The 20,141-nt window shown below is 40.7% G+C and overlaps 1 protein-coding gene across 2 annotated transcripts in view; it reads left to right on the plus strand.

The window, feature by feature from the left end:
• The window catches only part of GPR156 (G protein-coupled receptor 156), an 82,864-nt gene that overhangs the window by 27,068 nt on the left and 35,655 nt on the right, over positions 1–20,141 (plus strand). For both annotated transcript variants that reach the window (XM_084871568.1, XM_084871569.1), the window contains exon 3: positions 77–210. In XM_084871568.1, coding sequence (XP_084727694.1) covers positions 77–210 — 134 coding nt within the window. The remainder of the gene's footprint in view (positions 1–76; positions 211–20,141) is intronic.

Below are 20,141 nucleotides of genomic sequence, written 5' to 3' on the forward strand. Positions count from 1 at the left end.
TTAGTTTATGGGGTAGTTCACGTTTGATCTACAGGAGAGCCTCGTTCCTGACAGCTTCTCTTTATTCTGTTCTCAGACCTCTTCCCCCCACAGTAAGACCATTTCTTCATTGTCTCCTGCCCTCGTGGGTATTGTTTGGACTTTTCTCAGCTGTGGACTTCTTCTGATAGTGTTCTTTCTTGGCTTCACAATTCGTTGCAGAAAGAACAGGTAAGCAGCCCATGCCTAGTTTCTCATCCACTGCCTGGATCATGAAACCCAGAATATCAGTATCTTTTTGGTACTATAAACTGCCAGCTGGTATCAGTAGATCTTGTCTCCTTCTGTGGCATTAAGCTTTGTAAGAACTTCCCCCACCCCAATGGTTTTGGCCTTGTGGTAGAATTCCATCTGGAGGAGAAAAATTTAGCCTAGTATTGTGCTACCTAATCAAAGAGCATGGAGATTCTCTCCTCATAAAGAAGGTTGCAACTCTTCTAAGAAGATGAGTGTTTATATTAAAAATGGAGAGCACGTAGAGAAATCTTCTGAAGCAATACTAAGTTTATGGCAGCATAATTGGAGCTAAAGGGAAGGTAACCAGGAAGAAAGGAAAGCAGTTCTGATCTTGTTGGCTATGGGAAAGTTTGTAATCATATTGTGCCATACAAAGATATATGGGATCTTCTATATAATTTTTTGTTTGATGTTTATTGCTGATTGCCTGTGACAAATTCATATATCTCCTACTGGTTCCATTTTTGTGATGGAATCCTGACTAACACAGTAGGGAAAAAATATGCAGTATCTACACATAGAAAATCATAAAACATTTTTGAGAGAGATTAAATAAGTTCTAAATAAATCAATGATATATTTATACATTAGAAGACTCAATATTTTAAAGATATAATTTCTCTCCAGATTGATGTATGGATTCAATATAATTGCAGTAAAAGTGGTGGGGTGCTTTGGTCTGGCCTGCACCCTCTCACAATCCGGAACCAATCAGCCAATGTTGGAGAGCCAGTTTCTGTCCAATTTCCGCAGGCCAGGCCGACCTCTCCAGGGACCTCTTCAGGGCAAGACAGACTGGCAGCCATTGCTGTTTACTCTGCCCTGGTGATTTACTGAGACCCCACCCCACCCAATTTACAACCCCACCCAAGCTTTGCACAGCAGATTTTGCATATGAATGTCCATTCCTTCTTGCAACCTAAAACATAACATACTGCAGCTGGGTCAGAGGGCTGCAAAGTGTCCAAAAGAAAGCCTAAAGCCCTGAAGTGGCAGCCTGCATTGCTTCACAGCTGGGCCTCATCTGGGCCCTTCCAAACCCCAAACATGAAGGAGGAATCTGCAGATATCTCTGTAGCGCCTGTTGAGTGACATCAGGCAGTGGCTGACTTTGCATCTCCTTGGAGATCCAAGAGTAAGTGTATCCATTGATCAGTGTGAGACCATACCAGATTACAACTCTTCACATCCATAAGTGGCTCACTTAAAGGGCAGACTCAGTGAGCACCAAAACCCCACTGAAGCAAGTCCTGCCCCATAAGGGTGTCTTCAGCACAGAAGTTCTCCCATTGTAGATACAGCTAGTCCTCACAGCCAGTTGGCCTGGAGGTCAATTCCTCCCAGTGATAACATCAGCAACCAAGACTTAACTACAAGACTGTGCACACAGCACACAAAGGGGTGCACCAAGAGTGTCCACCTCAGGTAACTGGGAAGGCTGAGCCACTGGGCCCTATAGGACACCTAGCACACAAGGCCATTCTATTAACACAGGGAAGCAGCCAAAATGTGGAGACAAAGAAACAGATCACAAATTAAAGATATGGAGGAAAGCAAACTACTGGATATAGAGTTCAAAACCACAGTTATAAGGTTACTCAAGAATCTTCTAGAAACATTTGAGGAACTTAGTGAGAACTTCAAAGATATGAAAAAGGACCAATCATAAATTAAGCATACACTGACTGAAATAAAGAATAATATACAGAGATCAAACAGCAGGCTAGAGGATCCCAAGAATCAAGTCAAAGATTTGAAATACGAAGAAGTAAAAAAATACTCAATCCAGAAAGGCAAAAAGAAAAAAGAATTAAAAAAATATGAAGATAGTGTAAGGAACCTCTGGGACAAATTCAAGCATACCAACATCTGAGTTATGGGGGTGCCAGAAGAAGAGAGAAAGCAAGATATTGAAAACCTATTCGAAGAAATAATGACAGAAAACTTCCCCTACCTTTGAAAGACTTACAAGTCCAGGAAGCACACAGAACCCCAAACAAAAGGAATCCAAAGAGGACCACACCAAGATACATCATAATTGAAATACCAAGAGCAAAAGACAAAGAGAGAATGTTAAAAGCAGCAAGAAAAATACAGTTAGTTACCTACAAGGAAGTACCCATATGATTGTCAGTTGATTTCTCAACAGAAACTATGCAGGCCAGATGGGAGTGGCAAGAAATATTCAAAGTGATGAATAACAAGAACCTACCACCAAGATTACTCTACCCAGCAAACCTATAATTTAGAATTGAAGGTCAGATAAAGAGCTTCACAGATAAGAAAAAGCTAAAGGAGTTCATCACCATCAAACCAGTATTATATAAAATGCTGAAGGATATTCTTTAAGAAGAGGAAGAAGAAAAAGGTAAAGATAAAAATTATGAACAACAAAGTGACAACAAATACATATCTATCAACAAGTGAATCTAAAAATCAAGTGAATAAAAATCTGATGAATAGAATAAACTGGTGAATAAAATAGAATCAGGGGCATAGAAAGGGAGTGGACTGACAATTCTTGGGGGGAAGGGATTTATTGGACAAAAATCTTACACCTATGGATGAGGACAGTGCAGGTGCGGGGAGGGGGTAAGGATATGGGGTGGGATGGGAACTGGATGGAAAGGAGTTATGGGGGAGGGGAAGAGGAACAACAGTAATAAAATGAACAATAAATATTTATTAAATTTTTAAAAAGGAAAGTTAAAATAATCTAGAGAATGGGAGAAAATATTTTCAAATCATGTATCTCATAAGGGACTTGAATATTCATAGCAGCATTATTTATAATAGTCCCAAAGCAGAAACAACCTAAATATTCAAATGAAATAAGTCAGTCACAAAAGACCATATGTTGTATGATTCCATTTATATGAAATGTCCAGACTAGACAAAGCTATGGAGATAGAAAGTAGATGAGCAGTTGTCTATGGATGGGAAAAGCAAATTAAAGCTACAAGATGTTAAACAAAAACCTTCAAGGCTAAAAGCTATCCTGAAGAAAGAGTTTGTTGATCCATATGCTAGTCAGAAAACAAAACAAAACAAAACAAAACAAAACAACAACAACAACAACAACACACACACACACACACACACACACACACACACAAAATGTCCTGGGCATGCAGACTAAACCACTAGCAGCAGAGCTAGATGGAAAAGATGAACATGCCCCCCACCCTAGGGTTATTTGGCTCTTTTATCAATGTTTGAGGAAGAAAAATGTAAATTGTTTTAAAAGAATTAATATAACTATAGATAAGGGGGCATGGAGAAGGTTAAGAGGCAGTAGTTCTGGAATGGGTGAATAGTCCATAAGAAAGAATTACTTGATGCTTCTGGATTGGTTGTGGGTAACATTTTGGAAAGTTCATACATAGTGTCTGGTGGTCTTCTATTCTTTCTAGATAATCACTGAGATAGCCTCCTGGAAGTTGATTCAAAGTTTCAACTTGGCTCTAACAGATTTGGCTCAGTGGATACAGCATTGGCCTGGGAACTTGGAGGGTCCGGGTTTTGATTCGGTCAAGGGCACATGCCTGGGTTGCAGGGTTGGTCCCCAGTAGGAGGCATGCGGGAAGCAGCCAATCACTGATTCTCTTAATTGATGTTTTTATCTCTCCCTTTCCCTTCCTCTCTGAAATCAATAAAAATATATTTTTTTTATAAAACCCACAAAGTTTCAACATACATTCAGAAATATTAACACTCTTTTCTTGGTTTCAGGCCTATGGCTGTTAACTGATTAACCTGTCTCTTCCTCTCAGCCTCAGGCCTGCTATAATTTAATTGGGGGCATCTCAGAACTTTTCTCTTGTGAGAAATATAACACCAAATGGCTTAAATTTTTAAATATAATATTAAAATAAAGATGTTAAAGCAATTTAACTCATCTACTCACAGTGAGAGTGCACACTGGTACAACCACTTTGAAAAATAATTTGACATATCTTCTAAAATAACACATTATTGAGCCAACAAATCCACTTCTAAGGTACCAGGTATACTCAGGAAAGTGTGTTCACATTTATACCAAGAGTTGTATAAAGATTATTCACTCTAATCCACAGACAGCAAAATCTCAGACATATGCCGAAAGAATTTCTTCACTGAAGTTCTTGGGCAATGTAAGCTAAAGAGAAAATAAACAAATGGGACTAAATCAAAATTAATAGCTTTTTTACAGCAAAAGAAACCATCAACAAAACAACAAGAAAGCCCACTGCATGGGAGACATATTTGCAAATGTTATCACTGATAAAGCTTTAATCTCCAACATCCACCGGCAGCTTATACAACTTAATAAAAGGAAGATAAATGATCCAATAAAAAAATGGGCAATGGACCTAAATAAAATCTTTTTGAAAGAAGACAGAAGGAAGGCCAAGAGACAAATGAAAACATGCTCAAAGTCACTAATTATCCAAGAGATGAAAATCAAAACAACAATGCGGTACCATCTCACACCTTTCAAAATGGCTATCATCAACAAATCAACAAACGACAAGTGTTGGCTAGGATGCAGAGAAAAGGGAACACTGGATCACAGCTGGAGGGAATGCAGACTGGTGCACCACTGTGGAGAACAGTATGGAGTTTCCTAAAAAAACTGAAAATGGAACTCCCATATGACCCAGTAATCACACTCCTAAGAATATATCCTAAGAAACTACTAACACCAATCAGAAAGGATATATGCTCCCCTATGTCCATAGCAGCACAATTGATAATAGCTAAGATTTGGAAACAGCCTAGGTGCCCATCAGCAGATGACTGGATCAGAAAACTATGGTACATCTACACAATGGAATACTATGCTGCCATAAAAAGAAAGAATTTAAAAAAAATATTTTTATTGATTTTTTACAGAGAGTAAGGGAGAGAGATAGAGAGTTAGAAACATCGATGAGAGAGAGTCATCAATCAGCTGCCTCTTGCACACCCCCTACCGGGGATGTACCCACAACCAGGGCACATGCCCTTGATCGGAATAGAACCCGGGACCCTTGAGTCCGCAGGCTGACGTTCTATCCACTGAGCCAAACTGGTTTCGGCTTACCATTTGTAGCAACCTGGATGGAATTGGAGAACATTATGCTAAGTGAAATAAGCCAGTCAATGAAAGAAAAATACCACATTATTATGGATAATAAAGAATATAATAAACTAATGAACAAAAAGATAGATACAGAAACAGTAAAGCATCAAACAGATTGTCAAATTACAGCGGGAAGGTTAGGAAGAGGTGGGGGAGATAAGAGATCAACTGAAGGACCTGTATGCATGCATATAAGCATAACCAATGGACACAAAACACTGGGGGATGAGGGCATGTATGGGAGTGGGGCAATGGTAAGATATGTACACATATAATACTATAATTAAAAAATGGGGAAAAATAAAAATAAGAACCTATTAAAAAAAAAAAAGAATATTCACTCTAGCATTATATAGAGTGAATATATATATGGCTAATATGCTAAGTATCTGGTCGACCAATTGTTATGACATGTAAAGACAACCAGGGGGCAGGTGTGCACTGGCCATTTATAGAGAAACAGCACTGTGGACCTGGTGTTCACAAAGCAGTACTGGGCTTCCCCAAATGGGACACAGGCCCCACCACCATCCTGGAGTGACACCCCACCAAATTGTAGCCAATGCTGCTGAGACCCCATGGTGCAAAATGGTGCCCACAGCTCAGCCCAGCCTGAAAATGGTGGCTGTGGGCACTGGGTAATGACATCACATAGCAACGCTCAGCTTCCTCTCCCTAGCAACTAGCATCCTTGGAGTTTCTTCAGCCCAGGAGCACGACTTGCTTTATAGCCAGGCGCAAACATTTTACACTTTAACCAAATGTCTGTGAAGCGTTTTCCCATGCTTCATCTTATTTGATCCTCACAGAAGTCCTGGAAAGGTAGATAGGAGACTCAGTGGAATTCTATTTTCTTTTCATTAGCCAGAAAATGAAGATTTATAAAACTTAGAAACTTGACCTGACTGAAAAGAAGTAAGAAATAGTGGACCTTGAAAATGACTGCAGGTTTTTTTCACTTCGCACATGTAGAGGGCCAAATGGGAAGACACCTGGACATTCTTTAGATTGTTGCTGACTGGGCCCGGGATATTGACAGAATCATGTCAGTTGCACTATCACCCTGGGAGTGCTGAAATGTTCTTAGTTCCTGGCTTGTGTTTGCTCAGGAGGAAGGAGTGGGTAGAACCTGGGCTCTCCCAGGCTCCTTGTTTTCCTGTGAAACCCTTTGTTGGATTGGAGTATAAATAGATGTGCTGCCTGGTTTAGGAGGTTGTCAGTCTGTCTCTCCAGCAGAGGAGGTCAGCGGCCCTCCAAGCTCCCAGCTTAAAATCTATCTCTGTGTCTTCTCTCTTTATTTCTAATATTTCTCAATCCCTGGGCACCTCCACTTAGAACCAGTTTGTTCATCTCTCTTTCCATGCGGGACGTGGAAAAGGGAGATCCCTGCCATCAGGCTTCAGCAGCACAATAGAGTCAAACACTGCTGAAGTTAAATATTTTACTCTTTGTTCTCCTTGGAAGTTGATTCAACAATAATGTGCTTTGTGTTGATATTTACTGCTGTGTTGCTGACAATTACCTGAAAGAGAAGTTGGGGTGCTTCACTGGGCTGGAAAAAGTTTAGATAAATCAGAAGGCAGATCTAATTAAGATAATAAAGCTCTCACTGGCACCAATTACACATGTGTTTCAATGTGTCATTGTCAATCATGAATTTGGTTGACACTTCTAGTATGGAGAAAGGGCAAATAGTTATATTAAAATATTTCTTCTAATTAATTTCCTTTTAATGTGCATGAATTCATGCACCAGGCCACTGGTTTGTAATAATCTCAAATGTCCTCCAGTAGTAGAAGAAATAAATAAATCATGGTGTAATCTTACAATGACATACTATTCAGCAATTAAAATGATCAAGTTACAGTTACATCCAGAAACATGGAAGAATCTCACAAAAGTCAAATTAAAAAGCCAGCCACCAAAAAGCATGTTCTATATGATTCCCCTTATATAAAGTTCAAAACCAAACATAGTTAATCTATTGTGTTAAAAGTCAAAATAATGATTTACTTTTAGGGAGGAAGGAAAGGAGGATAATTCAGTGTGGAGATTTTGAGGTGTTGTAATGTTTATTTTCATGACACAGGTGATAATTACATCAATATCTTCTTTGTGATTATTCACTGAGCTAAAGATTCATAATTTGTGCACTTAAAAATACCTTTTATAGCCCAAGATTCTTTAAAAATTTTATTTATTTTAATTTTTTTTTTAATGAAATCAGAGAGGAAGGCAGAGAGAGGGAGAGATAGAAACATCGGTGATGAGAGAGAATCATTGAATGGCTGCCTTCTGCATGCCCCACACGGGAGACCAAGCCCGCAACCTAGGCATATACCCTGACTGGGAATCAAATCATGACCTCCTGGTTCATAATGAGCCACACTGGCTGGGCCAAGAATCTTTCCTTTTTAAGGTCAACTTGTCAAAGATCTACAGCTATAGGAGTCGGGAAAAGGAAGTGGCAATGTCTTCAGGGGATTGTTGAACACGAGGACAGCATCATCTTCCAAATACCTTCTTTACATAACATCAATGTCCACATGTATTCAATTGTTTTACCCTAATAAGCTTTCTCACTTTGATCAAATTACTGCATCAAGATTTATTCTTAAATTTCCTGTTCCCTTGGCTTTTATTAATGTAGCTGAGCATCAGAATTTTACTTAATTTGGATGCTAACAAGATTAGACAGGAATCTGACATTAACCTTTTTTTTATTTTTTATTTATTTATTTATTTTTTTAATCCTATTCTATGCCTCATTTCATCTCCCTTCCACTAAAGAGCTTGCTTTGAAGGGAGGGAGGTGTCAGATAGTAAACATTTTTAAGCATTTTTGAATTTTGCTGTTATCAATAGTGAAAGATACTATTCTCAGTGTGAGTGTTTGTGGTGTGTGTGTGTGTGTGTGTTGGGAGGAGGCGGTGATCAGGATGTTAATCTATGCACAGTGACCTTTGTTTCTATCTGACCGAGCAGATGTAGGAATTAATCATTGTCACTCCTGGATGCTGTGGCTGCAGCTGCCTCCCACTGCCTTTCTGCCCCTGATGGATTTATTCGTGCATTTTGTTTGCTGGAAAACATGCCTCAGCACAGAAAAACTGGCAAATTAGAGAAGCTTATCTGTGAATATAATTATCTAGAAACTATTTTTTTCTGCACATCTGTACCTTTATATTATGAACTCTATAAAAGAAGAAGACAAAGGAAAGGAAAAGCAAGCTGGAAACATTGCTTATATAACATCTGAACCATTATTTCCTATCCTGAGAAATTTCACATTGGACCAGTGTCCTGGGTTGCAAAGAGCCGACTGTCTTCTAACCTCTATACCTTCTTATTTTTGTAATTGTCCCCAGCCCACCCTTGCCTCCCAGTTATCCATTTAGTCCCAGTCCTAGAATCTGAGCATACTTTGATTCTAGGCACAAGAAAATAAGTGTTCTAAACTAGAAATAAATTCATTTTAGGGCAGACCCCCAGTGCAGCCTTCAGACCATAACTAACTTTCTGAACCCCAACCATCCCCATTACATAGGTATCCCTGCAGCCTCACCAAATCCAAACCCTGCTGACACTGATACCAGCGTGGAGATCAAAGCCACACCCTTTGGGATGTTGGGAGTCAGCTCCAAGATTATCCAGTATAAATGTCCTGGGCCTGGTTTATCCATGTTCATTTTCCTCCTTCTCTTTATCAGGTCAGCATACCCTGAGGCAGAGGCTAAAGAGGAGCAGCCAGTGCCTATTCAGAGTCTGTTCCTTCCTTTCCACTGGCCCACTCCCGCCAGAATCCTAGACCTTTGCTGTAGCTGTCTATGCTAGCCCACGCCTTTCTGATACCACCCCTCATTCACTGGAACCTCTGCTCATTTTCTGCACTCCCTGACCCTGCTTGATTCTCACTCACAGTTTACTCCTTTGTTGACTCTTTCTGCATTTCTCTTCCTCGGAATGGTCTGGTTTTAAACACCCTTGCAGATTGGTGTCTAAAACCATTGCTTGTCCTTACTTTCCTGCTCTTGTTTATGTGTCATAATCTTATGAGTCTGCCTAGACTCCTGAATTCAAACTATTTTGGTCTAAGCTCTTCACCTACCATTTGAGCCCCAACTCTGACAGCCTTCCTGTTTCTGATAGTTTTACCAAGCACTTTATTAGGAAAAGACAGGTTAATCTCCTGGTGTCACCCTTAGTGATTGGGCCCGTCTCTCAGAAAGAGAAGCAAGCAAACCAAGTGTCCATTTGACAGATGAGTGGATAAATAAAGTGTATTATATATTCAATGGAATATAATCTGAATGAAAGAAGATTCTGTTGCATTCTACAGCATGGATGAACCTTGAGGGCATTGTGCTAAGTTTAATAAGCCAGCCACCAAAAAATAAATACTGTGTGAATCTATATGAATTATCTCTCATATGAATCATCTATCATAGAAACTAGAATGGTGGTTGGCAGGGGCTGGGAGAGGCAGAAATGGGAAATTGTTGTTTAATGGGTACAGAGTTTCTGTTAAGGTTTATTTAATTGTTGTTTAATGGGTATAGGCTTTCAGTTTTGCAAGATGGAAAAGCTCTGGAGACTGGTTGAACAACAATACTACCTAATAAAAGAGTGATATGCAAATTAACCACCACTCTGCTATACTAACAAGCCACGCCCGCCAGCCAATCAGAGCAAGTATACAAATAAACCCAACCAAGATGGCTATGGCCACAGAGAGCAGGAGGGAGGCTTGGGTTTCCCAGGCAACGGGAGCATCCTCTGGACCTACGCTGCTCCTAGCCTGTATGCCCATAGGCCGTGAGTGGCAGGGGTCCCAGAACGCCCCCTAGCCACTCAGAACCTATGAGTGCAGGTGTTAAGCAGCTGGGGGTGGGGCGGGAATGTCCCTGCATCACCTTGCCTGCAGCCATTTGGAAATGCTCCAGCACCAAGTGGCGGTTTGGGTCCATGCCCCCATGTCCCCTGGCCGGCAGTGGTGCCTGCACCCATGCAGAGATCCCCTCCTGGCCCAGCCTGGGTTCTCAGCCACTGAGTCACACCAGCCAGGCAGATATGGAGGAATTTTAAATGTTTCTTTATATATATATATATTATTGTGTTTTACAGAGAAGAAAGGAAAGGAACAGAGAGCTAGAAACATCGATGAGAGAGAAATATCTATCAGCTGCCTTCTGCATAGTCCCCACTGGGTATGTGCCCCCAACCAAGGTACATGGCCTTGACTGGAATCAAACCTGGGATCCTTGAGTCTGCAGGGCATTGCTCCATCCATTGATCCAAACCAGTTAGGGCTGTCCAATATGTTAAAGAAAACACTCTATCTAATAAAGAGGAAATATGCAGGGGAGGGCAGTTGGGGATAATCAGGCCAGCAGGAGAGCAATTAGGCGTCGATAAGGCTGGCAGGGGAGTGGTTAGGGGGTGATCAGGCTGGCAGGCAGAAGCGGTTAGGGGCAATCAGGAAGGCAGGCAGGCAAGCAGTTGGGAGCCAACAGTCCAGGATTGTGAGAGGGATGTCCGACTGCCTGTTTAGGCCCAGTAGTTGAACATCCCCCAAGGGATCCCAGATTGGAGAGGGTGCAGCCCACTGAGGGACACACACCCCAATGCACAAATTTTCATGCTTGGGCCTCTAGTCCTATATAATAAAAGCCTAATATGCAAATTTTCCCCTCAACTGGGAGTTTGACCACTCATTATGATGTGCGCTAACCATCAGGGGACAGCGCGGAACATGGCAGGTGTTGGTGATGCAGTGTTGGCAGCAGGCGGCAGTGGAGGCACTGCCAGCCCTGATGGGCCCCGACAAGAGCAGGACCACAGTGGGATGGTGGAGCAGGTGAGCAGGTGGCACCAGAGCAAGGCAGGTGCAAGTGGGGGCTCGATCACCCTACTAATGGCCCTGTAAACAGCGACCAGCGGTGGCAGCAGGGGCAGGGGGAGGGGCCACCACCCCGCTCCCAGGCACTGAGGGAGCCAGGCCGGGTACCAGGCCCCGATCCATCACCCCACAGGCAGGAGCAGGTGAGGAGGTGGCACCAGATCACCCCTCAGGCCACCCTGAGGGACCCCACCTGTGCACAAATTTGTGCATCGGGCCTCTATTGGAAATATAATTAATATGACTGAACTATTCACTTAAAAATGGTTAAAATGGAAATGTTTATGTTATTTTATTGTATTTTACCACAATTTAAAACTTTTTAAATGTTTTAAAGATAAAGTAACAAAAACTGTTATTGGTAAGTAACTCCTTTTAGTCAAACAATCTATTATTGGCCATTTTCTTAAAACTATATTTCAGCGATTATCCACCTGTGTGCCACAAGAATTTTTACAACATGCAATACCTGACTAATCAGGGGCATTGACCTCTTTTTCCTTAGATTGTCAACAATAAAAGAATGATTACAGTCAATACAACAATAGCTATCTGGTGTGAATGAATAAAAAAATACCTTTTTTTTTTGTCAGATTGGCAAAAAATTTATTTTTTGGTATACCTGTAGAATTTTTGTAATTGGTTTACATGTGCCATGAAATAAAAAAGCTGAAAATCACTGTTATATTTTATTACCTACCCAATTTCTTAGGAGATAATGATCATCCTCAAATCACTCCCTGTTTTGTGAAGTTGTTACTTTGTTTTTCTTTTTTTATTGCATTTATCTGGGTGACATTAGTTAATAAAATTATATAGATTTCAGGTGTACAATTCCATAATATACCACCTGTATATTGTTTGGTGTGTTCACTACCCCAAGTCAAGTCTCCTGTCACCAGTTATCCTCCCTTTACTCTTTAGTACCTCCTCTCACTCCCCTTTCTCTCTGGTAATCACCATAATATTGTGTCCATGAGGGGTTATTTGGTTGTTTATTTGTTTTTTCTTAATCCCTTGATACTTTATTTTTTTATATCTAAAGTGGTATCCGCTCTTTCAGCTATTCCAGAATTTCATTCTACCATTCTCAAGACCTCTGAGTGATTTAATAGGTTTCTATCACATCCCCATTGACCTTCCTCTTTCAAGGCTGCATAATAGTCTGTCTTCATTTAATAGAGATCCTGACATGCTAGTTTTCCTTCTCTGAAATTCATTTTCCTTTATAAACAAAGCCAGATGTTTCATTCTAGCACACTGTGAGACTTTGCTTTGGATTTTAAAGACTCAGAAAAAGAGGGAGGAGATAGCCTTGGTTTATGTGAATCATACAACAAGCAACAGTAAAATAGAAATGTTATTGGCAAAGGGAGTCTTTCTCATCTCCATTGGTAAACAATTTCCATACACATAACAATAGGAATATACTTATTCTTTTTTCTTTTGAGTTATAATTCACATACAATTTAAATTTACCTTTGTAAAGTGTATAGGTCAGTAGTTTTTAGTATACTTACAAAGTTGGGCAATCATCAGCACTGTCTGATTCCAGAACATTTTTATTACCAAAAAACCTTATACTCATTTGCAGTCTCCTTCTATTCCTCCTTCCATTCAGCTGCTGGCAACTACTAGTCTATTTACTTTATTCCCCCCTCCTACTAGTCTATTTTCTGTCCCTATAGATTTGACTAATCTGATCCATGCACATAAGTCTTATACAATAAAAGCCTAATATACAAATTTTCCCCTCCACTGAGAATTTAACCTAGAGTTCAACCAGGATTTTGACCAGGGAAGGGAGGTCCAGCCAGCAGCTGGCAATCCCTAGGGACCCTACTGTGCAAGATTTCATGCACTGGGCCTCTAGCTGAATCATAAAAGCATGTGGCCCATTGTGTCTGGCTTCTTTCACTTAGCAGAATGTTAGCATAATGATTATAGGGTTTATCCATATTGTAGTAGAAAGCAGTACCTCCTTTCTTTCTTTCTTTCTTTCTTTCTTTCTTTCTTTCTTTCTTTCTTTCTTTCTTTTTTTTTATGAATAATGTTCTGTTTTATGCATATTCCACATTTTGTTTTTCCATTCATCACTTGGTAAGTATTTGTTTCCATTTTTTAGCTATTAAAAATAATATGATGCTCTGACCATTCATGTACAAGTTTTTGTTTAGTTGTGTGATTTTGTTTAGCTTGGGTATATACCTAGGAATGGAATTGCTAGGTCATATGGTAGGTCTGTATTTACATGCAAATCTGTTTTCTAAAGTGACTGTACCTTTTTACAGACTCATCTGGAAGGTATGGGGTGAGGGGTGGTGGTTTCCATTTCTCCACATCATTATCAACACTTGCTGTCATCTGTCTTTTTTATTTTAGCCAACAAAGTGGTTTTGTGATTTTTATTCTATTCAAATCATTGTGATTTTGGTTTGCACCTCCCTGATGGCTAATAACATTGACCATCTTTTTGGCCATTTATATACATTCTTTGGAGAGATTTCTATTCAAATTCTTTGATAATTTTTAAAGTACATTGTTTATCTTTGAATATACTTAAACCAGTGATTTCTCAAATTTGGTTCATGTTAAAATCTTCTAGGGAGCTTTTAAAAAATCTTGATACCCAGGCTACACGGTAAACCAATTAAATTAGAGTATCTGGGGGTAGTCCTCTAGCAGCATTTAAAAAACAAAATTTGCAGGCAATTCCAATGTTTGAGAACAAGTGCTCTAGACTAGATGACCAAGCTGATAATATCGATATAGAAACATTAAACATTTAGGAACTTAGAAATCATAACAGGTATTAAAAATAATTAAACTAAATGTGAATTATAAAAAGCCTAAACAGTTCAAGAGGTAGAGATGAACTTTTTTAAAAATAATTTTTAATAGGATGAACTTCTCCATAACAGGGAGTTCCAAACCAATTACAATGAGAGAAAATGTCTTGGCTGTGGTTTTTGCCTAGTGACTAAAGGTTGGTCTTAGGAGGCAACTGTGAGTGAGCCAATAAATGTGAGCAATCATGATACAGTTGAATCCCAAAAAATTTAGCTCAATAATTCAGTGTCCAGAAAGAAACTAACAAAATGTGACTGTTGGCCAGGAGAAAACTGAAAGGTGGAGTCATAGGAAGAAACACAGTGTAGGGAAAATGACATCTCTTTAGGAATGTAGCCGAAGCCAGTTTGGCTCAGTGGATAGAGCGTCGGCCTGCAGACTGAAAGGTCCCAGGTTTGATTCCAGTCAAAGGCATGTACCTTGGTTGGAGGATGTGCAGGAGGCAGCTGATCAATGATTCTCTCTCATCGATGTTTCTAATTCTCTATCCCTCTCTCTTCCTCTCTGTGAAAAATCAATAAAATATATATTTTTTAAAAAAAAGAATGTAAAAAACTTCCCAGAGAGCATAGAACCACTGTCTGTCAGGTTAGATGCAAAATAGGAAAAAGGACTTTGAGAAGCACCTTTGAAGAGAGTTCAAAACACATAAAGGGATTATTTAAATGTATTAAAAGGAAAAAGCTCGAACAATGGTGGGATCTTTTGATGGTAATAACGGGCATAAGAAGTGCTCAGAAGCCAAAAGACAATAAGACTAAACTACTTATGTGCCTCTAAATGTATTGAATGATTACATACACAATTATCCCCCTATGGATGGATGGATCAGTAGTTGTTGATCAAATAGCTTTTTTGTGTTTTGCATATTTTGAGTCAGGTAGACAAATAAACACTGATTAATCACTAGAACCCATTGGCATTCCTCTTGAGACATTTGAAGGCTTCTGGAAGAAATGTGTCTCTTGATTATAACTCTCCCTGAAGCTACTGCCCCAGCCCTCTGGCTTCCTAGTAACACCAAGCGACATAAAAGGGTGATTTCACTAGCCACCTCCACTTCCTCGTTTCCAACTCATTCTTCACCCCATGCCCTAATTCCACTAACAGGTCCCTTGCCAAGTTATTAAATCAATACATCTATTAGCCTCCACCCTGTTTAGCCTCAAGCCATATAATACTGAACCATTTTCTCTGTTCCTCCTTTCTAAAACCTCTTTTCTCGACCTTACCATATACAAATGCCCTAGTTTTACCTCTCTGTTTCTTACCAGCTACTTTCACTGGCTCCTGAACCCTATCTACCCATGTAACATTGATATCACCCTGGGTTCCAGTCTTGCTTCACTTCTTACACTATATGCCTCACCTGGCCTTGATCTCCAAGCCCTGACTTTTCAAATCCCATTTCCTAACTTCCTAGTTGATATTGTCAGATGGATGTTCCTCAGTCAATTCACCTTTGGTGATCAAAAAACCAGATTCACAGCATACCTTAATCTTTCTCTATGTCTGTGTCTTCCCTATCTGTTAATAACATTATTTGCTATCTATTCCTCATGTGTAATTCCTCTATTACACATCCAGTTATTCACCAAATCGCAAATATCAAATCTCTCAAACATCTCCCATATCTGTCTCCTGTTGTTCATGTCCATTGCCCAAATGTAGCCCTGACCTACTTTTCATCTGAATAATTGGTGATGCAAGTGCATGGCATCCTTGAGGAATGGCCATTACTGGTCTTTTCAATTTCCAATTTAGCTACTATCCTGTGGCCAGTATTTTTTATTTTTATTTTCAAAAACAGACCTGTTTTTTCAACATAGACTTTTACTGCCTACATAGCTCCTTAGGTGAGCATTGAAGATCTTTTATAATCTGGTCTTCATCTATAATACAATTTTTGCTTATTCTCTTTAAATTAATTTGTGCTTTCCTCATACAAGGTAATGGCCATTCCTCAAGGATGCCATGCATTTGCATCACCAAACCTTTGTTCACACTTTTTCTTGTTTCATGACTCTCCTCACTTTTCACCTGACAAACATTCATCATGTAAAACAAACTCATGTCCATCAAAATGTGGTCCCTGGACCAATAGCATCAGTATCATTTGGAACTTGTAAGAAATACAAATTTGTGGATACCTACCCTAGACCCTACTGAATCTGAAACTTGGGGATGATGAGCAGATCTGTATTTTAACAAGCTTTTTAGGTGATTTGTATCAATTCTGAAATTTGAGAGCTACTGTCTTAAGGCCCAGTTCCTTTATCAATGCCCATAGCACTTGCCATGTACCTATATTACTTACCACATATTTACCTATTTAGTCTTTTGTAATCACATTTAGCTAGTCATTTGTTATTCTCCTCTGTTACATATTGAGTCCTCAACATCAAATACAATATTTTTGTGTGTTTCCTGGCATTTGCCACCGTGTCTGACACATAGGAGGTGCTTGGTTAGAATTCAGAGCCTGAAACATACTTCACATCCCTCAAGGATCCAGTCTAGAAGAGTGCATAGAAACACACAGGGCTGATAATGATGTCCAAGGTTTTTACTCTTAAAGACTGATGTGTGCCACACAAGCCAAAAGCACACATCCTGACAATACCAAGTGTCAGCAAGAATGCAGAAAAACTGGATCTCTCCTACATTACTGGCAGGTATGTGAAATGTTACTGCTGTTGTGGAAAACAGTTTGGCAGATTGATACAAAAATGAAAAATACACTCATTGGGTAATTCAGCAATGGGTATTTGCCCTAGAGAAATGAAAACTATGTTTACACAAAAACCTGAACACAAACACAGAAACTTTCTTTGTAATAATCAAAAACTAGAACCAACCTGAACCTCCTTCAACAGGTGAATGGGTACCGAACTATGGATTGTCCATATACTGCCCAACAATAAAAAGGAGCAATCAATTCGTGCATGGGTGGGGTCCCTCGGCCTGGCCAGTGATCCAGGCCTATCAGGGGGGCTGGCCAGCCAGGGAGAGGGACTGCAGGAGGTTGGCTGGCCAACCCCCCAATTGGGGCCTATGGGGAAGTGGGCAGCCAGGAGGAGGGGCTGTGGGGGCTGACCAGGGGGCAGGGTTGGGGGAGGTTGGCTGGCTAGGGGGAGGGGTCATGGGAAGTTGGCTGTGGCAGTGCAATGACCACCAGGGAGCAGCTCCTGCGCTGAGCGTCTGCCCCCTGGTGGTCAGTGCGCATCATAGCAACTGGTCAACAGGTGGCGCCAGTCATTCTGGTCATTCGGTTGCAATGGTCGCTTAGGCTTTTATATATATAGATAAGGGGGTAGTTTGAGGGATGTCTTGTTTTCTTTGCATGTTGGAACAGTTCAGTTTACTGATTGTGGTGGTAGTTATGTTAATCCATACATGTGATAAATTTCATAGCACTCCACACACATGCGCACACACACACACATGCACACACACAGAGCACATGTAAAAAAATGTGAAATAGCCCTAACCAGTTTGGCTCAGTGGATAGAGCATCGGCCTGAGGACTCAAGGTCAAGGGCATGTACCTTGGTTGGGCACATCCCCAGTAGGGAGGCATTCAGGAGGCAGCTGATTGATGTTTCTCTCTCATCAATGTTTCTGACTCTATCCCTCTCCCTTCTTCTCTGTAAAAAATCCAATGAAACATATATTTTTTTAAAAATGTGAAATGTAAATCGGATGTAGAGTTAATAGTATTGTGCCCATGCCAGTTTCCTGGGTTGCTAGTGGGCTCTCCTTATGTAAGATGTTATCTTTGGAGAAAGCTGGGTGAAAGTCTCTTTTCTGTTTTGCAATTTCTTGTGAGCTTTAAATAATTTCAAAATAAAAACTTTTCTGAGAAAAAGAAAGCACAGGGATTTCTGGTAAAAGCTGGATTAGGAAGCATTTCTTGACGTAAAGCTAAAATGGGGTCCGGGGAGGGCAGGCACGCTCCCTGCCAGGCAGAGGTGGGAAAGGAGGAAAGAGGAGAGTCCTGCCGTGGAGACCAATTGTTAGAACTTGGCCCAGACTCCCTAGCCTCCCTCCAGTCCCAGCTCACGCCTTCTGGGTTGGGGTGAAGAGGGAAATGAAAGCCTTTCCTCAATAGGTCCAACTGGGAAAACGGAGAGAGGGATTGGGCTCATTCTTAACAATGTTCACAAAGGGTTAAGTGTGTGGTGAGCGAAAGATTAGTCGTAAAAGGCATCAGCACTCAGGCCCTGGAATCAAACTCCACCTCAAATCCCAGCTCCGCCATTTACTCGTCGTGCGACTTGATCTCTGTATTGAACTTTGCTGAATCCCATTTCCCTACTGCAAAATAGGAACATGACACTGCTTATCTCAGAATGCTGTGAAGACTGCGTTAGATTGGACAGGTAGAACAACTGCCCAGCACATAGTAAATATGTAATCAATCTTGGCTACTCTTTTTTTTTTTTTAAATCCTCACCGAGAATATTTTTCCATTGATTTTTGGGGAGAGTGGATGAGAGGGAAAGACAGAGTGAAACATTGATGTGAGAGAAATACATCGATTGGTTGCCTCCTTCAGAGCCCTGACTAGGGCCTTGGACAGGAAGGAGCCTGCAACTGAAATACGTACCCTAGACCAGAATTGAACCCAGGACCCTTCAGCCACAGGCCAATGCTCTAGCCACTGAGCCAAATCAGCTAGGGCTGGGCTACTCTTTCTAACATTATTAATATCATTACCAATATTCTAAGAGATAGAAAAAGCATGTAGTCAGATTCATCTGTAATATATTTTAGATGAGTCAAAAATACTTAGAAAACTCTTAAAAATCTCTTTTTGTGTTTTATAAAATCAAGTTTTAAATGACAATGATAAATAAAGTGAAAGATAGATAGACAGATAGATAGATATAGAGATATATTTCAGGATCCTTCAGTATTTGAATTCTTCATAAAATTGGGACTTAGTCCCTATATATGTAAATACAGATAATGTAACTTAAAATTGATAGTTGTTACTTTCTATAACAGGCCTCTTATGTACTTTCACTTAAGATCTTTAACCTGTATAGCACTCAGCAAGATAAATATTATCTTCCACATTCTCAGGTGAAAAACCTGCCAAACACAGCTAGTAAATGTAGTCAGTCTGATTTCAAAGCCCATGCTTTTTCCACTACATCACGCTACCTCAGTATAAATTCGTGAAAGCTGCTTAAACACGCACAGAGCGAGTGTCTAACAGTTGTTCCTTTCACATCAGACTACAGGACAGAACATACAACTCCCCTCACAGCCCAGTGCAGGCACTTCTAGACCATTGCTGGGCCAAAACTTGGGGCCACTAGACAATGATGGAAACCAAGAGCCCAGAGCCGATGGTAGCAAGAATTCAGCCTGGGGTTCCAGCCAGTAGGTAAAGCCAGGAGTCAGAAAGGGAACCCCGCCAAGGTCTGCGGTCCATGCCAGCAATGAGAATCAAAAGGCACTCCAGCGCTCTCAGGACTTCCCCTGTGTCTCCTCTTGGTAAATGCCAGCTAAATGGGGCCTTTGAGGAGGCTCAATTGAGGGGCAGGTGAAAACCATCGGCCTACCAGCACTGCTGCTGGACGTTAGAAACTGGGGTAGGACAGGTCCCTCACAGAAATTCATTGGCCAGGAGCATGGACACTGGACCCAGGCGGCTGGGGTAAACTAAGGGGGAAGTGAGAAAACACTGGAGGGAACCAGGAGTCAGGACATCTGGATTACAATGTGATCCCTAGATGGCTGTAAAACTGTACGCAGGTCCCTTCATCTTAAAATGAGGACGTCAGGTCAGATCAGTGGTTAAAACTCAAATGCTCTCCTAGGCAACTTAACAGGGGCAGAGTAGTGGGAGCAAGCGGGTCCTGCCTTTTGGGCCGTCTCTCTTTTATCTCTTCTAAGTATTGAACCTCTAAGAGCCCTTCTAAATCTCACAAGTTACCCAGGGTAGCAAACATTTAACAAGTTCCCACAGGTTCCGGGCCCTGTGGAAGGTGCTGATGGGGA

This window comes from Pipistrellus hanaki, assembly GCF_964339955.1.
Source record: "Pipistrellus hanaki genome assembly, chromosome: 2".
Lineage (NCBI taxonomy): Eukaryota > Metazoa > Chordata > Mammalia > Chiroptera > Vespertilionidae > Pipistrellus > Pipistrellus hanaki.